The sequence below is a fragment of the Copadichromis virginalis genome, linkage group LG13, assembly GCF_057382275.1.
Source record: "Copadichromis virginalis isolate Kocher_CV1m ecotype Utaka linkage group LG13, C_Virginalis_male_GT1.1, whole genome shotgun sequence".
Classification (NCBI taxonomy): domain Eukaryota; kingdom Metazoa; phylum Chordata; class Actinopteri; order Cichliformes; family Cichlidae; genus Copadichromis; species Copadichromis virginalis.
Window position 1 is genome coordinate 3,503,723 of NC_140630.1, and position 18,253 is coordinate 3,521,975.

Consider the following 18,253-nt stretch of genomic DNA (forward strand, 5'->3'; position numbering starts at 1 on the left):
ATTTACTCTTCAAGTTGTTTCCCAACATCAAAGAACGTCTGTGTCTAAACATTAGGATACTGCATATAAGCTTTAAACGAGCAATTTATTAAGTGTCACATACTGAGCGGTCTTTGCCTCTGCGAATGATCTTTCATTTTACTCTCCTGTTCCTCTTCTTACATCTTTCTCCATCTCTGAGTCGAGTTTTCACACATAACATGAACTTTTTCTTTTTTCCTTAGAATTACAGCGTCTCATAGCTCCTCAGTTTGCAGACACACTGTGTGCTTGCTGATCTTCGCTCAGCTGTTTGAAATGACCACTTTAATCAAAGTTACTTGATTTATGCTCTTTCCCATTTAGGAGCACCAGCTTGGTGACTGTGCTTCAGATCTGTGAGGTGAACTGACATCTGCGCCATAACTGCATCAGAGAGGGGAAACAGGAGGATGTAAACGGGACTGTAGAATGACATCATTTCTAATGTGTTAGACAAATTTCTTCATGCAGAAAAATTAACATCCATCTGTCCTTCCTGTTCTGCTGATCCAATTCAGCATCCCAGCTGCCGTAGGGCGAGTGGCGGGGACAGGTACACCCTGGACAGGTGTCCAGTCTGTCAGGACTGACGCAGACACCCACTCTCACTCGTGTTCACACCTGGTCAATTTACAGTTATCAATTAAGCAAACCCCACTAAGGGTAGTTGGTGGGAGAAATTAACATGCTTTGTATTATTATGTTGGTAAACACTATCAGCTTTAATTATTCAGATCATTCTGGGCCACTCCATCCCTGGCCTAAGCTTTTCATTCAAAGCAACTACACCTGTAACTGTGTGACATCAGGATGGATTCATTAAAAAAAGTATCGCCTACAGTATTCTTTTATTTTGGTTATTTTGAACAGGGACAGTGTTCATGAATAAACACTGCTGGAGCAGAGTTAACCAGAGGCTAATGTTCAGCCACAGTCATGGCCAGAGCTTAAAAACAACCTAAAAAGAAAACAGCTTCTAACATCAGCATCATAACGGAAAATAAAAGGTAAAGAAATTAATTAATATTCTTTGATTTAATGTTTTTCATGTTCTCCTTGTGTTCTATGCTTAGTTTGTAGTCTCTAGTTTTCCGTCACTGTGCCTTCCCTTCATGTTCACCTTGTCAGTCATGTCTCTGCGTCTTTGTGAAAGCTTCATGTTTCCTGTTTTATTTTGACAGTTCCTTTTCCTATGTTCAGTGCAATCAGTTTTGCTTCCTCCCCATCTCGTTATTAGTCCCAGGTGTGCATGACTCCTGTTTCCAATTCCCTCGTTATTCCCTTGTGTATTTGATCCCTGTGTATTCCTGTCTGTTGTTGAGTTGTACTCCCTCATTGCTGTGGGTTGTCTCTGTGGCGCCTGAAAACATCTAGCTCTGTGTCTTCTAGTTTCCGTCACAGCAAATAAAACTGCCTTTTCCAGTTCAAGCTTTTTGTTTGAGTCCTAATCCTGCCTGCCAGCCGTAACAAGACAATTGATGTGTTTAAGAACATTTTCAAAACAAAGTCAGTAATTCTTCTGTAAAATTTAGCAACGAACAAAGTAACAAAGCCTTTTATCAAGTTCAGTTATATAAAGACTGTAATGGTTGACCATTTAGTGACACAATAATTAGTATGAGAAAAAAAATCATGAAATACATGATTGCATAACAGACATATTATTCTATATGCATTTAAAGTTATGAAGAACAATTTTAACTAACAACAGTGTAGATGTTAAGATGGTAGAATAGTGGGCACTTTATTATTCTTAATAGACTCAACAGCAGTTTGAGTTTAAATAAAAGCAGGTGAGCACCACATCATTTAATATTTAATTGTTACTCGGCTTCTTCTTCAGAAATTTAAATGTCAGCACTGAAATGAAATCCTTTAGACAAGCTGTCGATGGTTTCAGTGACTTTTACTTTTGGGTTTCTTGTTTCATGCGTTACTTCTCATGACGTCTTCATTTTCTGGCTTCTGATTGGTGGACTGTGATCTCATGCAGCATGCAGTCAGATGAGGTGTCATCACTGCCATAGCATGTACTGTACGTCGCTCTGTGCAATATGTGTACTATGCAACTTGACCGCATTTACCAGCAAGTCAAAGAACACCTGACATGATGTTACCCGTCGCCGACTGTCAGTCAATCTGTTGACCTTTGACTTTGATGCCTGATTGGCTGAGCTACAGTGAGAAGATGATTGAAAGTGTGACTATTTATTCCCCATCCACAGTGAACCTGTCTCCTCGCGGTGATGTCACTGCATTTCTATGACCACAGGCCCAGCCAGATACTGTCAAAGATCATCTGTGGTCGAGAGGATGAATCACTCAGCATTTAACTTTTTATACTAACAGACAAACAGAACAATACATTTTAAACCTTTATATACCTGTTTTATTAGCCCTGCAGAGGTTAAAGGACATTAAAGGTTTACATTTTAGAAAGTTTCAGCTCACACGTTTTGGTCACTTGAAAGATTGAAGGAAATAGTAAAATTTATACCTTGTATTTTGGCACAAAATAGCAAAAGTTTATACAACTTTCAGAGGATCATGAGGCAGTTTTAATATGTCTGTGTGCTGCGATCAGACTCACCTGCAGAACAGGAAACATATCAGTCTGTATCAGCAGGAAGGACACAGAGACTCAGTCAGAGGATAAGGTCACAATATCTGTTTTAAAAAGGAGGAGACGAAGGCGAGGTCAAGATCAAAAGTACCAAAGAGCAGACAGCAGGTCAAAGGCCAAACATGCAAAGAGCTTGTATTTATTCCCAGACTGCCTGACGCTGCTGTTTCCTCAAAGCATCCAAGAGAGTTTGGGCTCTTTGGCATTTGTTCCATGATACACCGGGTTACTGCCACAGTGAGACGCATGGATTCTCACCGTAGCGGGGTAACACTGCGCAGAGACTCATTCCAGCCTGAACTTCAACTTTTTAGGAGCTAATTATGTTAATGAGGGCTCATCTGCTAAACACAAAGGCAGGACGTGAAGTTGCTGAAAAGAATGTAGATGTATGAAGACAAATCAGGGATAACTGATAGAAAACAAGGAAAGATTCAAGCAAAGAGCAGGAGGGGGTGATAAAGACTTTGCACTTTCAAGATTTCAGAGTCTTATATCTTTATGTTTACAAGAATGCATGTGACTGGTTCAAGCAATTTTCAGAACACTCAGCATCAGCATTTGGTGCAGAGTAACTCCTCAAAGCTCATCTCCATCTTTGCTCGGTGACACAGACGTGCCAGGATCAGCCCAAAGTGGGCAGCACTCGGGGTGGGACGGGTTGAGTATGGATATGAGGGTGGAGGAGGGGAGGGGGGCAGCGCTGATAACTCTGAGAATGCCACATGAGCACATGAGGACAGTGATGTAATCTGAGCTCAGTGACGGACCGGCAGTTTAGCAAAGCTATATAAGAGGCCGAGGCTCCAGCTGCAGGCAAAGAGACAGACAGACGGACATACTGAGCATCAGACCAGAGGATCTGTGGACTAAAATCCACCTCCAGGTACCCACGGCACAGTGAAACCATCAAGGAGAAGAATGGGACTGCTCAGTGTTGAAGAACTGGTAAGATGTGCTGATGTGTGCAACTGTAACAGAGAGAAGCAGTGCGAGGAAAGAACAGGCAAGAAACTTCATTTGAAAATGAGAAATCAAATAGACTTTTGTTCCTTATTGTCACATTTCTTTAATTAATTCCTAAATATTATTTAAATTAAACCATTTTTGTATGGAATGGAACCAAAAAGAAGTGATTTTGAATGCACAAAAGTAAAGAGTATAAATATCTGTTGTTGTGTGCAGCAAGAGTTAAAAACAAGAAGCCAGTCAACCTGAAGCAAAATACTAGAACCTGGACCGCGGTTGTAGCATCTTTAATTTCCCATGTAAGGCTCTTAGATTGTGATTTTGCACAATGCAAGGGCCTCGATTTGGTTTTGGCGTTGCCCAGTTTTTTTTTCTTTTTTTGCTTCTTCATAACAAAAGGAGAAATATACTTGCCTACATATGCTATTCTACCTGCTTTTAAACCGTTTAAAATTACAATTCATAGTTTTACATGTGAAATATATAATGTTAAATTACTATTAAACAAATGACTGACTAAGTATTTTAGGCTTTAGTTTACTTCAGTCATATTCCATATAAATCAGGTATCATACAAAAATAGCTTCAAATACAGTCGTGACAATAAAAGAATATGACTTTCAGGACTCAACAAAGTTTACTCAGCTACATTCTCGCCTAAAAATATGTTAAAAGTTAGCATAGTCTGTAACGTTATTATGACGGACACATTATATGAGTGAACTTGACTTTAAGTGAGTTACAGGTTTCTTTGAAAAATACTTTCTTACATCCAGGTTCTTCCTCTTTGCTGCCGTCCTCCTCGCAGCGCAGGGTTGCCGCTGCTAAAACTAAACAGAGCTCCCTGAAAGGCACAGCCAATCACATTGGCCATATTTGTCACATGACGGAGGACTCCAGTAGAGAACGTGATTTAACTCTTTCTGCACCACTGCACCAAATTATTGGCGGGGACATGTCCCTTCCGTCCATGCCACATCTACGCCCTTGGCACAATGTAAATACAAGCTGTATTAAAACATGGCCGTCAGATTCACTTTATTTGTAGTCAAGATTGAGATCAGTAAAAAAAATGCTTGTAGCAAAGAAAGTACAAGTAAATATTCATTTTTAATTCAGTTACAAACCAGATGATGAAGCAGCTAAAATGTCTTAAAACGTATTTTCAACAATGAATCTGAAACGTCTCTAATTGCACGTGTATTGGAGGTTTCCTTCACATCTGTGACAGCATATCACCATTAACAGTTATTGAAGTATATATAAAAACAAAGAAGACATGAATGCGATTTTCTCAATTCTGTGCTCTGCACTTGTTTGACTAAAGCAGTTTAAAATGTGATGAATTGTCTCTGCACACAACCTGACTGCCTTTAACTCCAAACGCAGGATTTAACTTTTAAATCCATTAAATTCACTCAGTATACTTTCCAAGATGAAAGCACACTGGAGGTAAAAGTGGTTTAATGATGAGGTACCAGAGAGGTTAGCTCAGTCTCAGCCGTGTTTGTTGCTGTGCATTAGACTTGAACATCCCTTTGTTTCCTTCAGCAGTCATTGTTAGAGTGATGCATGGACTACAAGCTGTGTAAATGACTACATGAGTGATTTGAATGGAACAGTTGTGGCTCATTAAAGAGCTGAGTGAGCGTGTGTTAATGCGTTGACACTGTGGTGTGTTTAGCTGTGCTGAGGGGTGCATGCGTTTGACTCTGCAGCAGCAAAGCCAAAGCTCAGTGCATCAGTCTGTGCTTCACACTGCAAATCTATTCATCAGGAAGGTTTTCTTGGTGTTTTTCTGCAAAAGGCACCATTCAGACTTTGGCCTTTCAGCTGTTGGATATATAACAGTTATCAAAATACCACAAAACCACCTCACGACGTCTCCACCTCTCCTTCTTCCTGCAGGTGACCGGTAAGAGGTCAGAGGGCATAGAGGCAGATGACTTTCAGGGGGGTGTGTACGAGGCGGCCGTCAATCAAGAGAAGCGGGATGATCTCAGATCCCACGGGGAGCTGGGGGTCGGCGGGCGTCTGTCGGAGGAGAGTGACAGCGGCAGCGAACAGGAGGAAGTCAGCGTGGCAGCTCTCAATGTAAGAGCAGCAGCTACAGTGCAATGACAGGTTACACTGAGAAGTATTATTTTACTGACAGCTGTACATAAACATGTCAATATGATTATGTTACACCAGCTGTGACTCTGCAGGTGCAATCACCACCTGCAGCAGCAATGATAGTTACAGGAAAGTCTCATTACTTAAAATAAAATAGGAGTGACAATAATGCATCAAATACAATGAGTACATCACAATATTCAAGTGTTATCAGATACATGTGTGGATAACCAGCGTGAGAATGAATACAATTCTTTTTTTGTGCTAATTCAATAAAATGTGACATTATTTAAACTTGATATTTTTAAACAGAAGAACTTACTCATCTCTAGGTAAAAACTACTTAAATATGTCAGTTTTAGAGTTGTGTATCATGTGTAATACGTACTTTTAGTCGTATTTGCGGTTAAAGTAATGGTGACAAATTTCAGTTTAAATTCAGGCGTTTCCTTTTTGCCACAGCAGAGAGAATTACAGGTTCAGGATTATGTAATAAGTTAGAGTGACGTCACTTAAATCTGGTAAATGATCTCATCCAAGCACAGAGGTGAAGGAATTTTGAAGCCATCTAACTGGTTTTCTCCTCATCTGTGCTGCCACCTGGAGGCATTCAGGAGTATGACAACTTATAACTGCTCATGTTGGCATTTGATTATCATTCAGTGAATAAACAGACCAGTAGAAGTTGAATAATAAATGAAGTCTGTGGTTTTTACTGTTGCGTGCTGACGGCCTCTGTCTTATTTCCACCTGTCAGACGGATAGGAGCGGCAGACTGAAGCTGGAGACGGTGGACGACCTGTTCAACATCCTGCAGCTGAGGAAGAAACGGAGAGAGAGGAAGAGCCCGGTCCTGAAGAAAGATGAGCCAGAGCCTGAGACTGTGGTAAGGTTTTTGACTTTCATGAATTCCCAAATTTTGATTTAATTTAATATTATTAATTTGCATTTGACCAGAAATACTTTAAACCTTGATGACAAGAAAGGGTGCAGTGTAAATAAAATCTATCATTGCATAAATGTGTGCTGATGCTGAATGACATGAACCAAAGGTCAACTCTTTTATGTATAGAAGTTAACATTGATAAAGCTTCTAAAGTATTACCATGGGCTCCAGGTCACCAATGATATGAGGTATAAAACAGATTTTATTGGACAATAAGTCGATGCATGAAAGTCTGCAATAGAGCTGCAACAGCAGCAGCTTCTCTTGCCGCATGCTCCGAGGCGTACCTTTCTTTTTTCTCTGTTTCTTAATTAAAGTCTCTCTGCACACATTTTCCAGCCGGAGACAGTAGACGAGGAGCTGTTCCTCACAGCAGTCATGGAGAACAAACTGGCTGTGGTGGAGAAGTACCTGTCTGACGGAGGAAGCCCCGATGCAAGCGACAATGTGAGTGTGGCACAGCGATGTCTGCCTGCAGCACGTCAAAATCTCAAAAATTAGCATGTTGAAGTCATGTACAGTAATTACACTTATGAAGCTTATTTTTCTGTATAACGTCCAGTTCCAGAGAACAGCTCTGCACAAAGCCTCTTTCAAAGGACACGTGGAGGTCATGCAAAGACTTCTGGAGGCCGGAGCGGCTATGGAGAAAAAAGACAAGGTGAGCATTTTAAATATGTCACACCTTCTCTTTTACCCCCTTTATTAGTGATGTTTCCTCCACACACACGCAGAATTGTTCTAACACGTGTGTGTGTTTTCAGCTGGAGGCCACAGCGGTCCACTGGGCCTGCAGGGGAGGCAGCCTGCCGGCCTTGCAGCTCCTCCTGGATCGAGGAGCCAAGTTCACCTCCAGAGACAAGGTTGGTGGAGGACTTGCGAGGAAGGGTTACTCGAGGTCACAACAGCTGCAGCCGGTTCTTTATTTTGAAAATTACTTTGGCTCCATCTAGTGGTGTGAGCAGCACTCGCCCAGATACTTTCATAAAATACTCTACTTTAGTATTTTCATGACATTTGATTTTCAGAATTTCTTCGTGCATGAACATAAACTCCTCTTCTTCTCCTCCTCATCCTCTTCCTCAGCTGCACAGCACTCCTCTGCACGTGGCTGTGAGGACAGGACACTGCGATTGTGCCGAGCACCTCATTCACTGTGGAGCAGACCTGAACGCCAAAGACAGAGTAAGCACGAAAGTACAAGCAACAGGACTTCAGCAAACAGAGGGTGATGTCACAGCGGCTTCATCCATCCTTTATATACAGTCTATGAAATAATAAAGCCAATTCAGCTTCAGGCACTCCTGCAGAGCGTTATATGGGTAACTCATTGTAAAAGAATTTGTGTTTGTTTGGAGCTGGATGTTTAGCGTTGCATTTTTCTAAAACGTAGAGTTTTAGTTTGTTTCTCGGCTGCTGGATTCTTGTTCCTTGTGGTCTATTTCACCCTGAATTTGGGGCACATTAATAAGTTAAGCACTCGTGTCCTGACACCAGCGATCCATAATTACACAAACCAAAAGATGATGATCGTGATAAATGATAAAAATAGGTGTTCAGTTTATTCTCTGCTGAAATGTGGGTTTTCCTCCTCGGCTGTAGGACGGAGACACACCCATGCACGATGCTGTGAGAATAAACCGATTCAAAATGATCAAGCTGTTGATGATGTACGGGGCCAGTCTCAACACAAAAAACTCTGTAAGTACACAACGCCTCCTCCAGAGAGCCAACTGGGTTTTTGAAACTACACACAATATGTCGTACTCCATGTGTTGTCACACCTGTATTGTTTACACTGATTTGAAAAGCGTAACACAAGCCTTGCATGTGACGTTTTCTACCATTAGGATCACACAGTCACAAGAAGGGACCTAATTTTGTACGCAGGGATATTCAGAGGTGTGATTCTGTTCTGGCATCTTCGTGCTCTTTAATCTGCCTCAAAGCCGGAGGCACCGAGAGCAGCAGTGAGAGTCTGGCCCCTTTAAGAACAGCCATCAGTGACTTTAAATCAGACACAACCTGAAGGAAAGAACTGGGTTGCATTTGAGCAACAGCTTACCTACCTCCCTGCATTCCTTATGAGTTTCAGCAGCTGGAGGGCGTATCAGCCGAGTCATTAGCTGGGGTACGCTGACTGATTTCCTGGTTTGGGTCCCACCTGAACTAATGCTTCATATCAAGCCCCTCAAAACTTCACTCAAAAAGCTTTGTGTCTTTGTGCATAGTTAAAGTAGACTGATGTCGACAAAACCTCTGCTTTTCTTAAAAAAATATTATGTTGAATAATCTGTTTGTTTAGTGAGAACATGTGCTGTCTCTGCGTTCATCCTGTCTGCAGGGCCAGTACCAGAAAAGGAACATTCAAAGTTTCTTTGTTTCTTTTTGCCTTGCAGGACGGGAAAACTCCAATGGAGACATTGTATTCATGGCAGAATGGAGCCAAGAGCCTCCTGTGCAACTTCAGCGAGGAGAAGCTGGATCAGTAAAAGCCAAGAGAGTTCAGTAAAAACAGGAAGTCAAACTGAAAATCAGCCACAGGATCTCCTGGCCACACTAAGGTCCGCCAAGTGCACACTGCAGTTTATCCCGAGAAGCTTTCCAGAGTGTGGATGCTGTTTTTTCCTACTCACAGATATCGTGTTCCTCAGGAAATGGGCTGATGGACGTTATATGGATGTCATCCTAGTTCAGCGACTTTTCTTTGACCTGCTGAGGTTTTTTTTCCTCTTGTAATATTAATGTATCATATGTACGGTCACCATGGAGACCAGAGTGAAGGAGACAATGTGAATTCTAATCAGGATGATGTCATTATTAGCGCTGATAGATTCACTGATCGCCAAATATTGCTGGACAATGTCTCGGATGACAGTACGTGCTTTCTCCTTAAAGCTGAGTTAAAGTCAGCGAGAAGGTGAATTATTTATTAATGACAATTCAGTATCAGGTTCATTAGCTTCGATTGTTTGATTCGATACGTTTAACAACTGAGTGACTGAGTTATGTTGCAGTTGGTTTGTTGATTTTAACGGTCAGAGTAACTAATTATATGTTGTGAGTCTATTAGGAAGCAACAAATATAACTTGACTGTTTTAGTTTTTGCAAATGTGCTTGTAGTTCAGCTGGATGAGCTGTGTGCAGATTTAAGGTGAAGCGTGCACCGTGTAAAAACACTGCAGCTCAGTGAGCATCATCGTTTCTACGATGATGTGTGTCTCACAGGTTCTTTGGTCTTATGTGTTTGCAGATGAGAGATAAGGCAGGATAAAGTGAGCTTTGGTCAGGTTGATGAAGAGCTCTCCACTTACATTTGATTTCTGTTGAATTCGGACGTCTTTATGTGGTTTTAAAACGTGGATGTGGCCACTGTGCAGTGTCCAGCGGTTTGTGAATGACCACTTCAAACTCCCGGCTAAAGTTTTGGCCTTGCACACTTTGGGTTTTTGAAAGCACTAAAGCGTATCCTTCTTTGTTTAATATACTTTAAACGGGACCATAGTTTCCAAAATGAACGTCGTGTTGTATTCCCTCGAACTGAAGCCAGAAACTCATCGCTGAGGTAATAAATCAACTGACTTCTATACACAGCCAAGGAATCGCCACCTACTGGCCATTAAAATACAGTTTAAGGGACACTGACATACGTTTAGCTCATTTTATGTTCGTATTTTTCCCCTTTTCTTTTTTAATAAAAAGTTCTGTTTGGGGTTTAAAAAAGGTAATGTTTTAGACTTTGGTCCCTTTTCTGATTTCAGTTGGTTTCTTCTATTTCTTAAAAAATATACAACTGTGAGAGAGAAGCAGTCACTGTTGGTTAAGAGGAAGTTTTTACGTTTGTGCTTAAAGATGAAATTAACTTTTTTTTCTCTGTTGTTTGATGTAATGAATAAAAGACTGATTTTTAATGTAATTTGCTGCTTATTGAAGGATGCAGTAAATATAACCTGTGCATTACTTTAACAGGCTGCATGTCTGTACAGGTGTATGTGTATAAAAATAACTGTTTACATTTGAAAAGAAAATGTATTTATTTTTTTTCTTCCCATTTTTCCCATTTTGAGGCTATTATGGGGTTTTATTGGTGATTTCAGGAACAATTCTACATTTTTAATGACAACATCATTACTCAAAAAAACAATGCTTCCCATTACTTTCGATTTGACACATCAGCTGAGAGGAGAGAGCTGAATCCACCGTGAGGCGTTCATTGCACCAACATTTGTAAACGGTTTTGTTTGCATACCAATTTTCTTTCTTTTCCTGCATTTCCAAAATATTTTGCTTCTCCTTCTCTCTGCCTAAATCAAGCCACCTGTCCTACAGTCAGTCACACTGTCGATGGGGTGCTGTCATCCTTAATGCAGCAGCACAAAGATGCCACCAGCTTGTCAGTGAACCAGTCACACATGAAAACGAAAAGAATCAAGTCCGCAAAAGGACTGAGCAGAAATAAGGCCATAATAACATCTGTGGTATGTGTTATAATGTATTGAATGTGATCTAACATGTAAGATCTGATGTGAAAAATCAAAACGATCATTGGAGAGATCATCACGAAGTAGTTAAGGAACAGTAGAACTACTGCTCCCACAATTCTTCGTTTTTCCTTAACAGGCACTGAGGTGGCAGCAGGCAGACACTTGAGGGTCCCTGCTAAGCAGAGGATGTACAGTGGAGCAAGGAGTATGGCCAGAATACAAACAATAAATAGTTTTTCTGCAGCAACGGAGATGGTAATAATGCAAATGACCCAGATCACAGCGCAAGCCAGCATAGAAATCATAGTTTGTCTGATGCTGTCCAACTGTCTGAAGACGATGATAAAAGATCTGCAACACAATACAAAGAGATAATATCATTATTAGAGTACAGAAGTTCATATATCTGGCCATAAGGATGTTTCACTGAGTAATAGAATGGAAGTACAAACAAAGACACGTACCCTTCTAGAGAAATGCATATTTTGAAGCCAAGATTAGCCATCATACTGAAGGCATAACAAGAAACGGAGGAGGAGTTGTACTGAAATTGGTTTGAGTTTGCCACCAAAGCGATCATTGTGAACAGCTGGAGGAGAGTGGTGATGAGGAGGTTTGTGTAGTAGATGACAGGAACCTGCCCGCGTTTTATCTGCAGGAAGTATGAAAGTCACATTAAAGCAGTAATAAGCATGACACATCGTCTCAAGATCTCTACAAGAAATCATGATGTGATGATGTGCTCGGTTCAGTTCAGTCTCTCTACAGTTACAGTGTTCACTTTCAGGGAAATACATGAGTATGACCAGTAATGTGTAGGACACACAAACAGCTTTGGGATTGCATCAGGACGGTTAACTGGTGTGATCGGGCAAATCAAAGCTGCAGTGCTATCCTGCTTTGGTGACCACTTGTGAATAAGGAGAAGCTAAAAGTGATTTTATTTCGGTTACCTGCAGACTGCAACAAGAAATTACCTTTTATAAGTTGCTAAACACTAAAAACAGAGAGGTGCAGGACTGTGCAAAACGTTTGAGCCACACATGATATATTTGGTTTCCAAGGAACCAGACTTTGACAATTTTTTTACAGGCTCTGCCTCCCATTTGACTTTTAAATGGCCGCCCACAAGAAAGCCTGCAGGCTGAGAGCAGATGTTAAACAAATATGCAGGACTGCTTTATTTCATTTGCACAACATCTCTAAAATTAGAAATATCCTGTTGGCTTCCTGTTAAATCCAGAATTCAAAATCCTGCTCCTCACATACAAGGTCTTAAATAATCAGGCCCCATCTTATCTTAATGACCTTGTAGTACCATATCACCCTATTAGAGCGCTTCGCTCTCGCTCTGCAGGCCTACTTGTTGTTCCTAGAGTATTTAAAAGTAGAATGGGAGGCAGAGCCTTCAGTTTTCAGGCCCCTCTTCTGTGGAACCAGCTTCCAGTTTGGATTCAGGAGACAGACACTATCTCTACTTTTAAGATCAGGCTTCAAACTTTCCTTTTTGCTAAAGCATATAGTTAGGGCTGGACCAGGTGACCCTGAATCCTCCCTTAGTTAGGTGTAAGCTGCTGGGGGATTCCCATGATCAATTTCACCTTACAAATTCAAAGTGCTTTGAGGTGACTGCTATTGTGATTTCGGCTCTCTCTCTCTCTCTCTCACACACACACACACACACACACACACACACACACACAAAGAAATGTTTTATGCCTAAAAGCTGCATGGTGTGATCGACGAACTAACTGCATTTCTACAGGCTGTCAAGCAAACGGACAGACGACAAACAGACAGTAATGTTATTTTTTACTTACAGCACAACATGAAAGCACGAGGAGAAGAATAGTCACAGGAAGGCAGACACATGTGTCAACTAGGAACATCACATCAGCATGAGATGCCATCTCTGAGCGACTGTCTTCACGGTGGAGGTAATGCAGAGGTAAAGTCCACACTTTTCTTCAGCAAACAACCTTCAGTGTGGAATAGCCGATCTTTGCTTCTTCAAAAGAGAAAAAGAAAAAGACGCTGAACTGAACAGTTTGTCTTAAATCGTTTTTCATAAAATGATGCTACCACATGCCAAGAGCTTTACCTTTTTCTGTTTGACTATTTCCTGCCAAAGTTTTTTATGTTTCACAGAAAACCACAGAAAGATCTCTTCTCATACCTCCCACATGCATGTTATTATTCTTCTTATTGGGGGCCCATTGGGAGAGAGTTTCCTTACAACTATTCTACTTTCGCTGAACATAATATGCTAATAATATATATGTTTTTTCCTTATGTATTTTTTTCCCATTTTTTAAGTCTGACAAAAAGAAATTGTGGTTTTCTTTAGTGTCGCCTCTGTGCAAATGCACACAGAGTGTGGTTAGTAAGTGCTTCAGTGGAAGGAAGTCAGTGTAAACTGGAAATATTAGTCATTCATCTGGTGAAAAACAGCCCGTACACCCTTTGGCAGATTATGGCCATTTTCTAATGTATGCATTATTCAGTGAGGTCATATCTCATCTTACAAAAAAAACAAACAAAAAACAAAACGCTACTGTGTCCAATATAAGATGTATTATTGTTTTTTGTCTTTTTTGAAATATCACGGTGGGAATAATAGTTTTTATGTGGGTTTTGTTACTGGGTGCACTGCATTTGCAGTAATACATGATAGATATCTACTACTTATTTAATATTGTGATATTCTGGCGTACAGTTATAGCTGACAGTAGAGCAGGGCGATATGACCAAAAATATTTATCACGATATACATTTGAAAATTTGCGATAATGATATAACTGACGATATAATTGACACTAGACAAAATACTTTACAACTCCACAACTTTATTGTGCAAAAAATAAAACATCACTGTATTTTCACTTAAACAAGCAGCTGTTTTTATGTGCATTAAAGTTATATAGGTTAAATAGGACAAACAGATTCAGGGATAGCTTCTTTCCCAGAGCTATCACCGTAGTAAATAAGCACAAAAACAATTGAACCTGCTTAGCTATACCATACCGTCACTGCCATTATATTAATGCTGCTATCCTGTTTAATATATCGTACTTACTATTGTTTGAGTAGGGGAGAGCGGGGTAAGTTGTCACACTCTTCACACTGACTAACTTTTACTGAGCACCATACATCACAACGTAATAAATGTTTCACCAAATGAAAGACGGAAGTCTCGGGCACATATGATGTATTCATTACATTTTCATATCTTATCTCATTACGGAGTTGTAGACTGTTGAATAGAGAATGTGTACTTGTGACAATTTGCCCCATCGGCAGGTAAGTTGTCACACTAGATTATCTTAAAATATGAACACAAATACTTAATTATGATTATTGATTTTAATTGTTAAATTCAAACCAAAACTGGAAATTTGAACAATTATGCCAAGAGAATTTGGAAAAAAACAATTATTTCAATCCAATACACATTTTAATCAAAACATTAAGTAGAAAGAAAACTTTAGTTTGAACTTTAAACTCAAATGTTCTCTGGCTTGCACATAAATCCATCATAACTGAATGGAATGCTGCAAATAACTTGCTTTACTTAACATGTTTATCCTCTGAACAAAACAGATGCCCTATTTCTGATTAATCAGACTCAACTTCATAGTCACAATTCTGGCACACATAAATTGCCTGGCCTGAGGTGCAAGCATCATGGGCCCATTTGTTGCATTTTACGCATTTTACCCAGGTCTCTTTTGGACGACTGTTTGAAAATGGCTCCACACAGACAAGGCAGAAGCACTCTTCATCATCTGATGATGACTCTTGAATTATTTTTCTTCTTTTAGCTGCGTTGTTCTTCATAGGTCCAGATGTTTTCCCCCCTCGCGTCCCTCTCTTTTGAAACAGCTTTTGCTAGATTCAGCCTTATTCTTTTCTTTTTCTAGTTGCTGCTTCACTGGCGTGTCGGTTAGAATTGCTGATTTGCGTCGTTTTCTTCCTTTGCTGGATGGTTTTCGGCGGCCAGCTTTTGGATATGGCTGGATGTCCTCTGGAGTTGGTAGTCCGCTGTCAGTAATTGCAGTGCGGTAATTTATGTCAAAATCCTTTGCTGTACTTGTGATTGATTTGTTCTGCATCTTTACCTGCCTGACTGCCTTTAACATAATGTCAGGTGGTGTTCTGCCACGCTCTGTCTTTCGTTGATAATTTCGAACCATCTTACTTTCTTCCTTCCTTCCTTAATTCCTGCCTCTCCTTCCTTTCTTCAAAAACCTTATTACAAATACAAATGAATTACAATATCACAATTTTTTGGAGCATTTATTTGTACTGGGGCAAGTTGTCACATGTGACGACTTGCCCCAAAGTTAATGAGACAACTTGCCCCAAACTGACATTTATGCTAATTTTGGCTAAATGTCAGGGTTAGCTCAACATAGCACATCAGCTGAAGTATCAAAAGACACGTTAATGTCTCCTCTATTTTGTGTAAAATAATAATCTGTAACATCTATACCTAACAAAGTTGTACTGAAGAAAACTTAAAGTGATTTATTTTTCCTTTTAGGTCAAAAAAATAAAAAAGATGTGCTCACCTCAGATTAGAGCAGTCTTGACCACATGTGAACAGGAGGTTGACTATAGAAGAAGAAGTCACACAAAGTGGCTATTTCATTTTTGAGATAGAGCCTCTAGTGTTGGAGTTATGAACAGTGTGACAACTTACCCGTGTGACAACTTACCCCGCTCTCCCCTACTTACGATTGTTTTTTTTGTACTTTTTATATTTTACATTTATATTTATTATTGAATCTTGCACCAAGGGAGTGGCACTCCAATTTCGTTGTACTCGGTACAATGACAATAAAGGCTATTCTATTCTATTCTATTCTATATAAAAATTTATCAGTGCAAATGTATATTCTTTGCTGACAGTTTAACCAAAAGGCATTTCCAGTGGAAATTGGCCGACACATCCTCAGCATAACCATGTATAATATCCACAGAACTTAAAAAGAGCGTATACACACACACAATACGGTAATATTATGTTGAAGCACAGCACGTATCACTTCGTGAGGCTCCTGCCTACGACAGCCGTAATGCTCCGACAATCCATCAAGCGGTGCGGCTTCGATGCTTAGCAAAGTCGCACTAAAACATTTGACAGATTTTCGAGCGCCGTGCACATAAAATCGTTTTGAGGTCAGTAAACACAACCAGAGTTCATACATAAGGCGCACGGGATTATAAGGGGCACTGTCGACTTTCAGAAAAATCAAAGGATTGATTTTAAGTGCGCCGTATTTTCCAAACAACACGGTAATGACGACGGCCCGCTGCTACCAAAAATAGTGCTTTGTTGTGTATCTGACGGACGAAAGCTAAAGCAGTTCCACACCACTGAAGTTGCAGCATTTTTACAAACCAGTTTAGGTTCATCGTTTCATTCAACGATCTGCTTTCGCCCTTCTCATTCTCAGTCGCCGCCGTGCTTTTTCGGCCATGTGCGTATGAAAACAAAGGCACTGCGCATGCGCGTTTTACCCATATTCTATCGCCATATTTCATTTTCTTATTGTTGCCCAACATTATACCGGTTTTACCGTGAACGGTATGATATGGCCCAGCCCAAGCTGGCATGAGGGCTCCATTTGTGTTTTGTGGAAGGATCGAGGTGTGTAATTAGTCCTAAACAGATTCAGCTGATGTGTATCCGGGACACTGTGCTGTCTCTGATTGGTGAATGGAGGGAAACTTCACTAACGTAAATATAAGAAATTAAAATTCTGCTTTTCACTTTTTGTGCTTTTGATTTCCTTCCACTCCCCAGCTGCCCGTGTTGCGTCCACTATTTAAATTATTCAAACTGTGGTCAAAGCGAGCCACCAGACAGCAACATTAGCCAGAGTAGCAGTCATAGGGTTAGCCTGTGTCAGTTAATGAGATCATGTGTTTCAGCTTAGGGGACACTAACCACAACACTGATGTTTTATTTAGCTTCTTTTAACTGCAAATGACACGCTGCTGTTTTTCAGTGCAGGATGTCAAAACAAAAAAAAATTAACGTTTTTCTCTATTTGTGTGTCGGGTTTTTTGCCACAAAGCAGGAAACAGAAGCACTAAAACAACATCAAATGAGTCATTTCCTAATGCGGCTAATCTTTTCCTTTGGCTGATTAAAATGGAGTTGTTGTTGACCTGCTGTTGGTCATCAGTTCATCTGAGCAGCACTTAATCTTCTCTCAGTATATTACCAAAAATATTAGCTTGTCTGCGTTCACATGCATATGAACTTGAGTGGCATCTCATTTTTAATCCATAGGGTTTGTTATGATGTCGGCCGCCCTGTTGCTTATATAAAAGACTCTCCACAAGGTTTGGGAGTGTGTTTAATCTTCCAGAATGCCATCTGTAAAGGTGGTGTTAAGATTCAAAATTGAGGAAGGAGAGTACACACCACCCATGATCCAGAAGGTCTTGGTCAAACAATGATTTTAATGAACACACGTGTGGGAAGACACTCTGTACGCAGACAGCCAGTAGTCCTCGACTTAATCAAAGCATGAACAGATATTTTATAGCATCAGTGTTTGAATTACTGACGCCCCTTCATACGTCACAGACAGGATATATACATACGTCAAATCAAAACCACAATGACCTTTTAACACAGTTTAAAAGAACATCGTCTTCCATCTTCATAATAGGTGCATCCTGTCACTGCCGGATGCTCGCTTGTCATCTTGACACCTCAAGTGTGTGTGTGTGTGCGTCTGTGTGCTAACCACAATTGCACCCTGTTTCACCTCGCGACTAGCTCCTGACCCCTCACCAGACAGAGAGACAGAAACCACTCTCGTATATGTAATAATCGAACTGAAACTATGGATATGACTTTTACTAAATAAATGTTTTAATCAAGAACCTCTACTAAACATAATAACTGTGTGCATAAGCATCTTAAGGCCTTCTTCCTGTGACTTTTAGCCTTTCTGAAAGACACACACTGTTCAACCCCTGAATGCAATATAAACTCCAGATTATATTATTAATGCAATGGTAATAATGACAATTATTTAACAATAGCAGTAAAATAATTTCCCTGCTCCACAGTG

The 18,253-nt window shown here is 40.3% G+C and overlaps 2 protein-coding genes across 2 annotated transcripts; one reads left to right on the forward strand and one right to left on the reverse strand.

The window, feature by feature from the left end:
* Positions 1–3,465: 3,465 nt before the first annotated feature.
* LOC146695045 (ankyrin repeat domain-containing protein 1-like) lies at positions 3,466–10,591 on the forward strand. Its single transcript, XM_085476961.1, has 9 exons — positions 3,466–3,592; positions 5,522–5,707; positions 6,486–6,614; positions 7,014–7,121; positions 7,237–7,335; positions 7,439–7,537; positions 7,761–7,859; positions 8,277–8,375; positions 9,074–10,591. The coding sequence occupies exons 1-9, from the start codon at positions 3,566–3,568 to the stop codon at positions 9,164–9,166; spliced, it is 939 nt and encodes a 312-aa protein (XP_085333087.1). The 5' UTR covers positions 3,466–3,565; the 3' UTR covers positions 9,167–10,591.
* A 105-nt stretch (positions 10,592–10,696) lies between these two features.
* LOC146695046 (uncharacterized) lies at positions 10,697–13,279 on the reverse strand. The gene is made up of 3 exons (XM_085476963.1): positions 12,980–13,279; positions 11,624–11,811; positions 10,697–11,510 (listed from the first exon to the last, which is right to left on the reverse strand). The coding sequence occupies exons 1-3, from the start codon at positions 13,067–13,069 to the stop codon at positions 11,009–11,011; spliced, it is 780 nt and encodes a 259-aa protein (XP_085333089.1). The 5' UTR covers positions 13,070–13,279; the 3' UTR covers positions 10,697–11,008.
* Positions 13,280–18,253: the final 4,974 nt, after the last annotated feature.

Bases quoted from the DNA above. Each gene is read 5' to 3' on its own strand.
- LOC146695045 (XM_085476961.1), top strand. From the start codon at position 3,566: ATGGGACTGCTCAGTGTTGAAGAACTG. The intron at 7,860-8,276 runs GTAAGCACGAAA...CCTCGGCTGTAG, and splicing joins ACCTGAACGCCAAAGACAGA to GACGGAGACACACCCATGCA. The intron at 8,376-9,073 runs GTAAGTACACAA...TTTGCCTTGCAG, and splicing joins GTCTCAACACAAAAAACTCT to GACGGGAAAACTCCAATGGA.
- LOC146695046 (XM_085476963.1), bottom strand. From the start codon at position 13,069: ATGGCATCTCATGCTGATGTGATGTTCCTAGTTGACACATGTGTCTGC. The intron at 11,812-12,979 runs GTAAGTAAAAAA...TACTTCCTGCAG, and splicing joins TCGTGCTTTCATGTTGTGCT to ATAAAACGCGGGCAGGTTCC. The intron at 11,511-11,623 runs GTACGTGTCTTT...ATTGTGTTGCAG, and splicing joins ATATGCATTTCTCTAGAAGG to ATCTTTTATCATCGTCTTCA.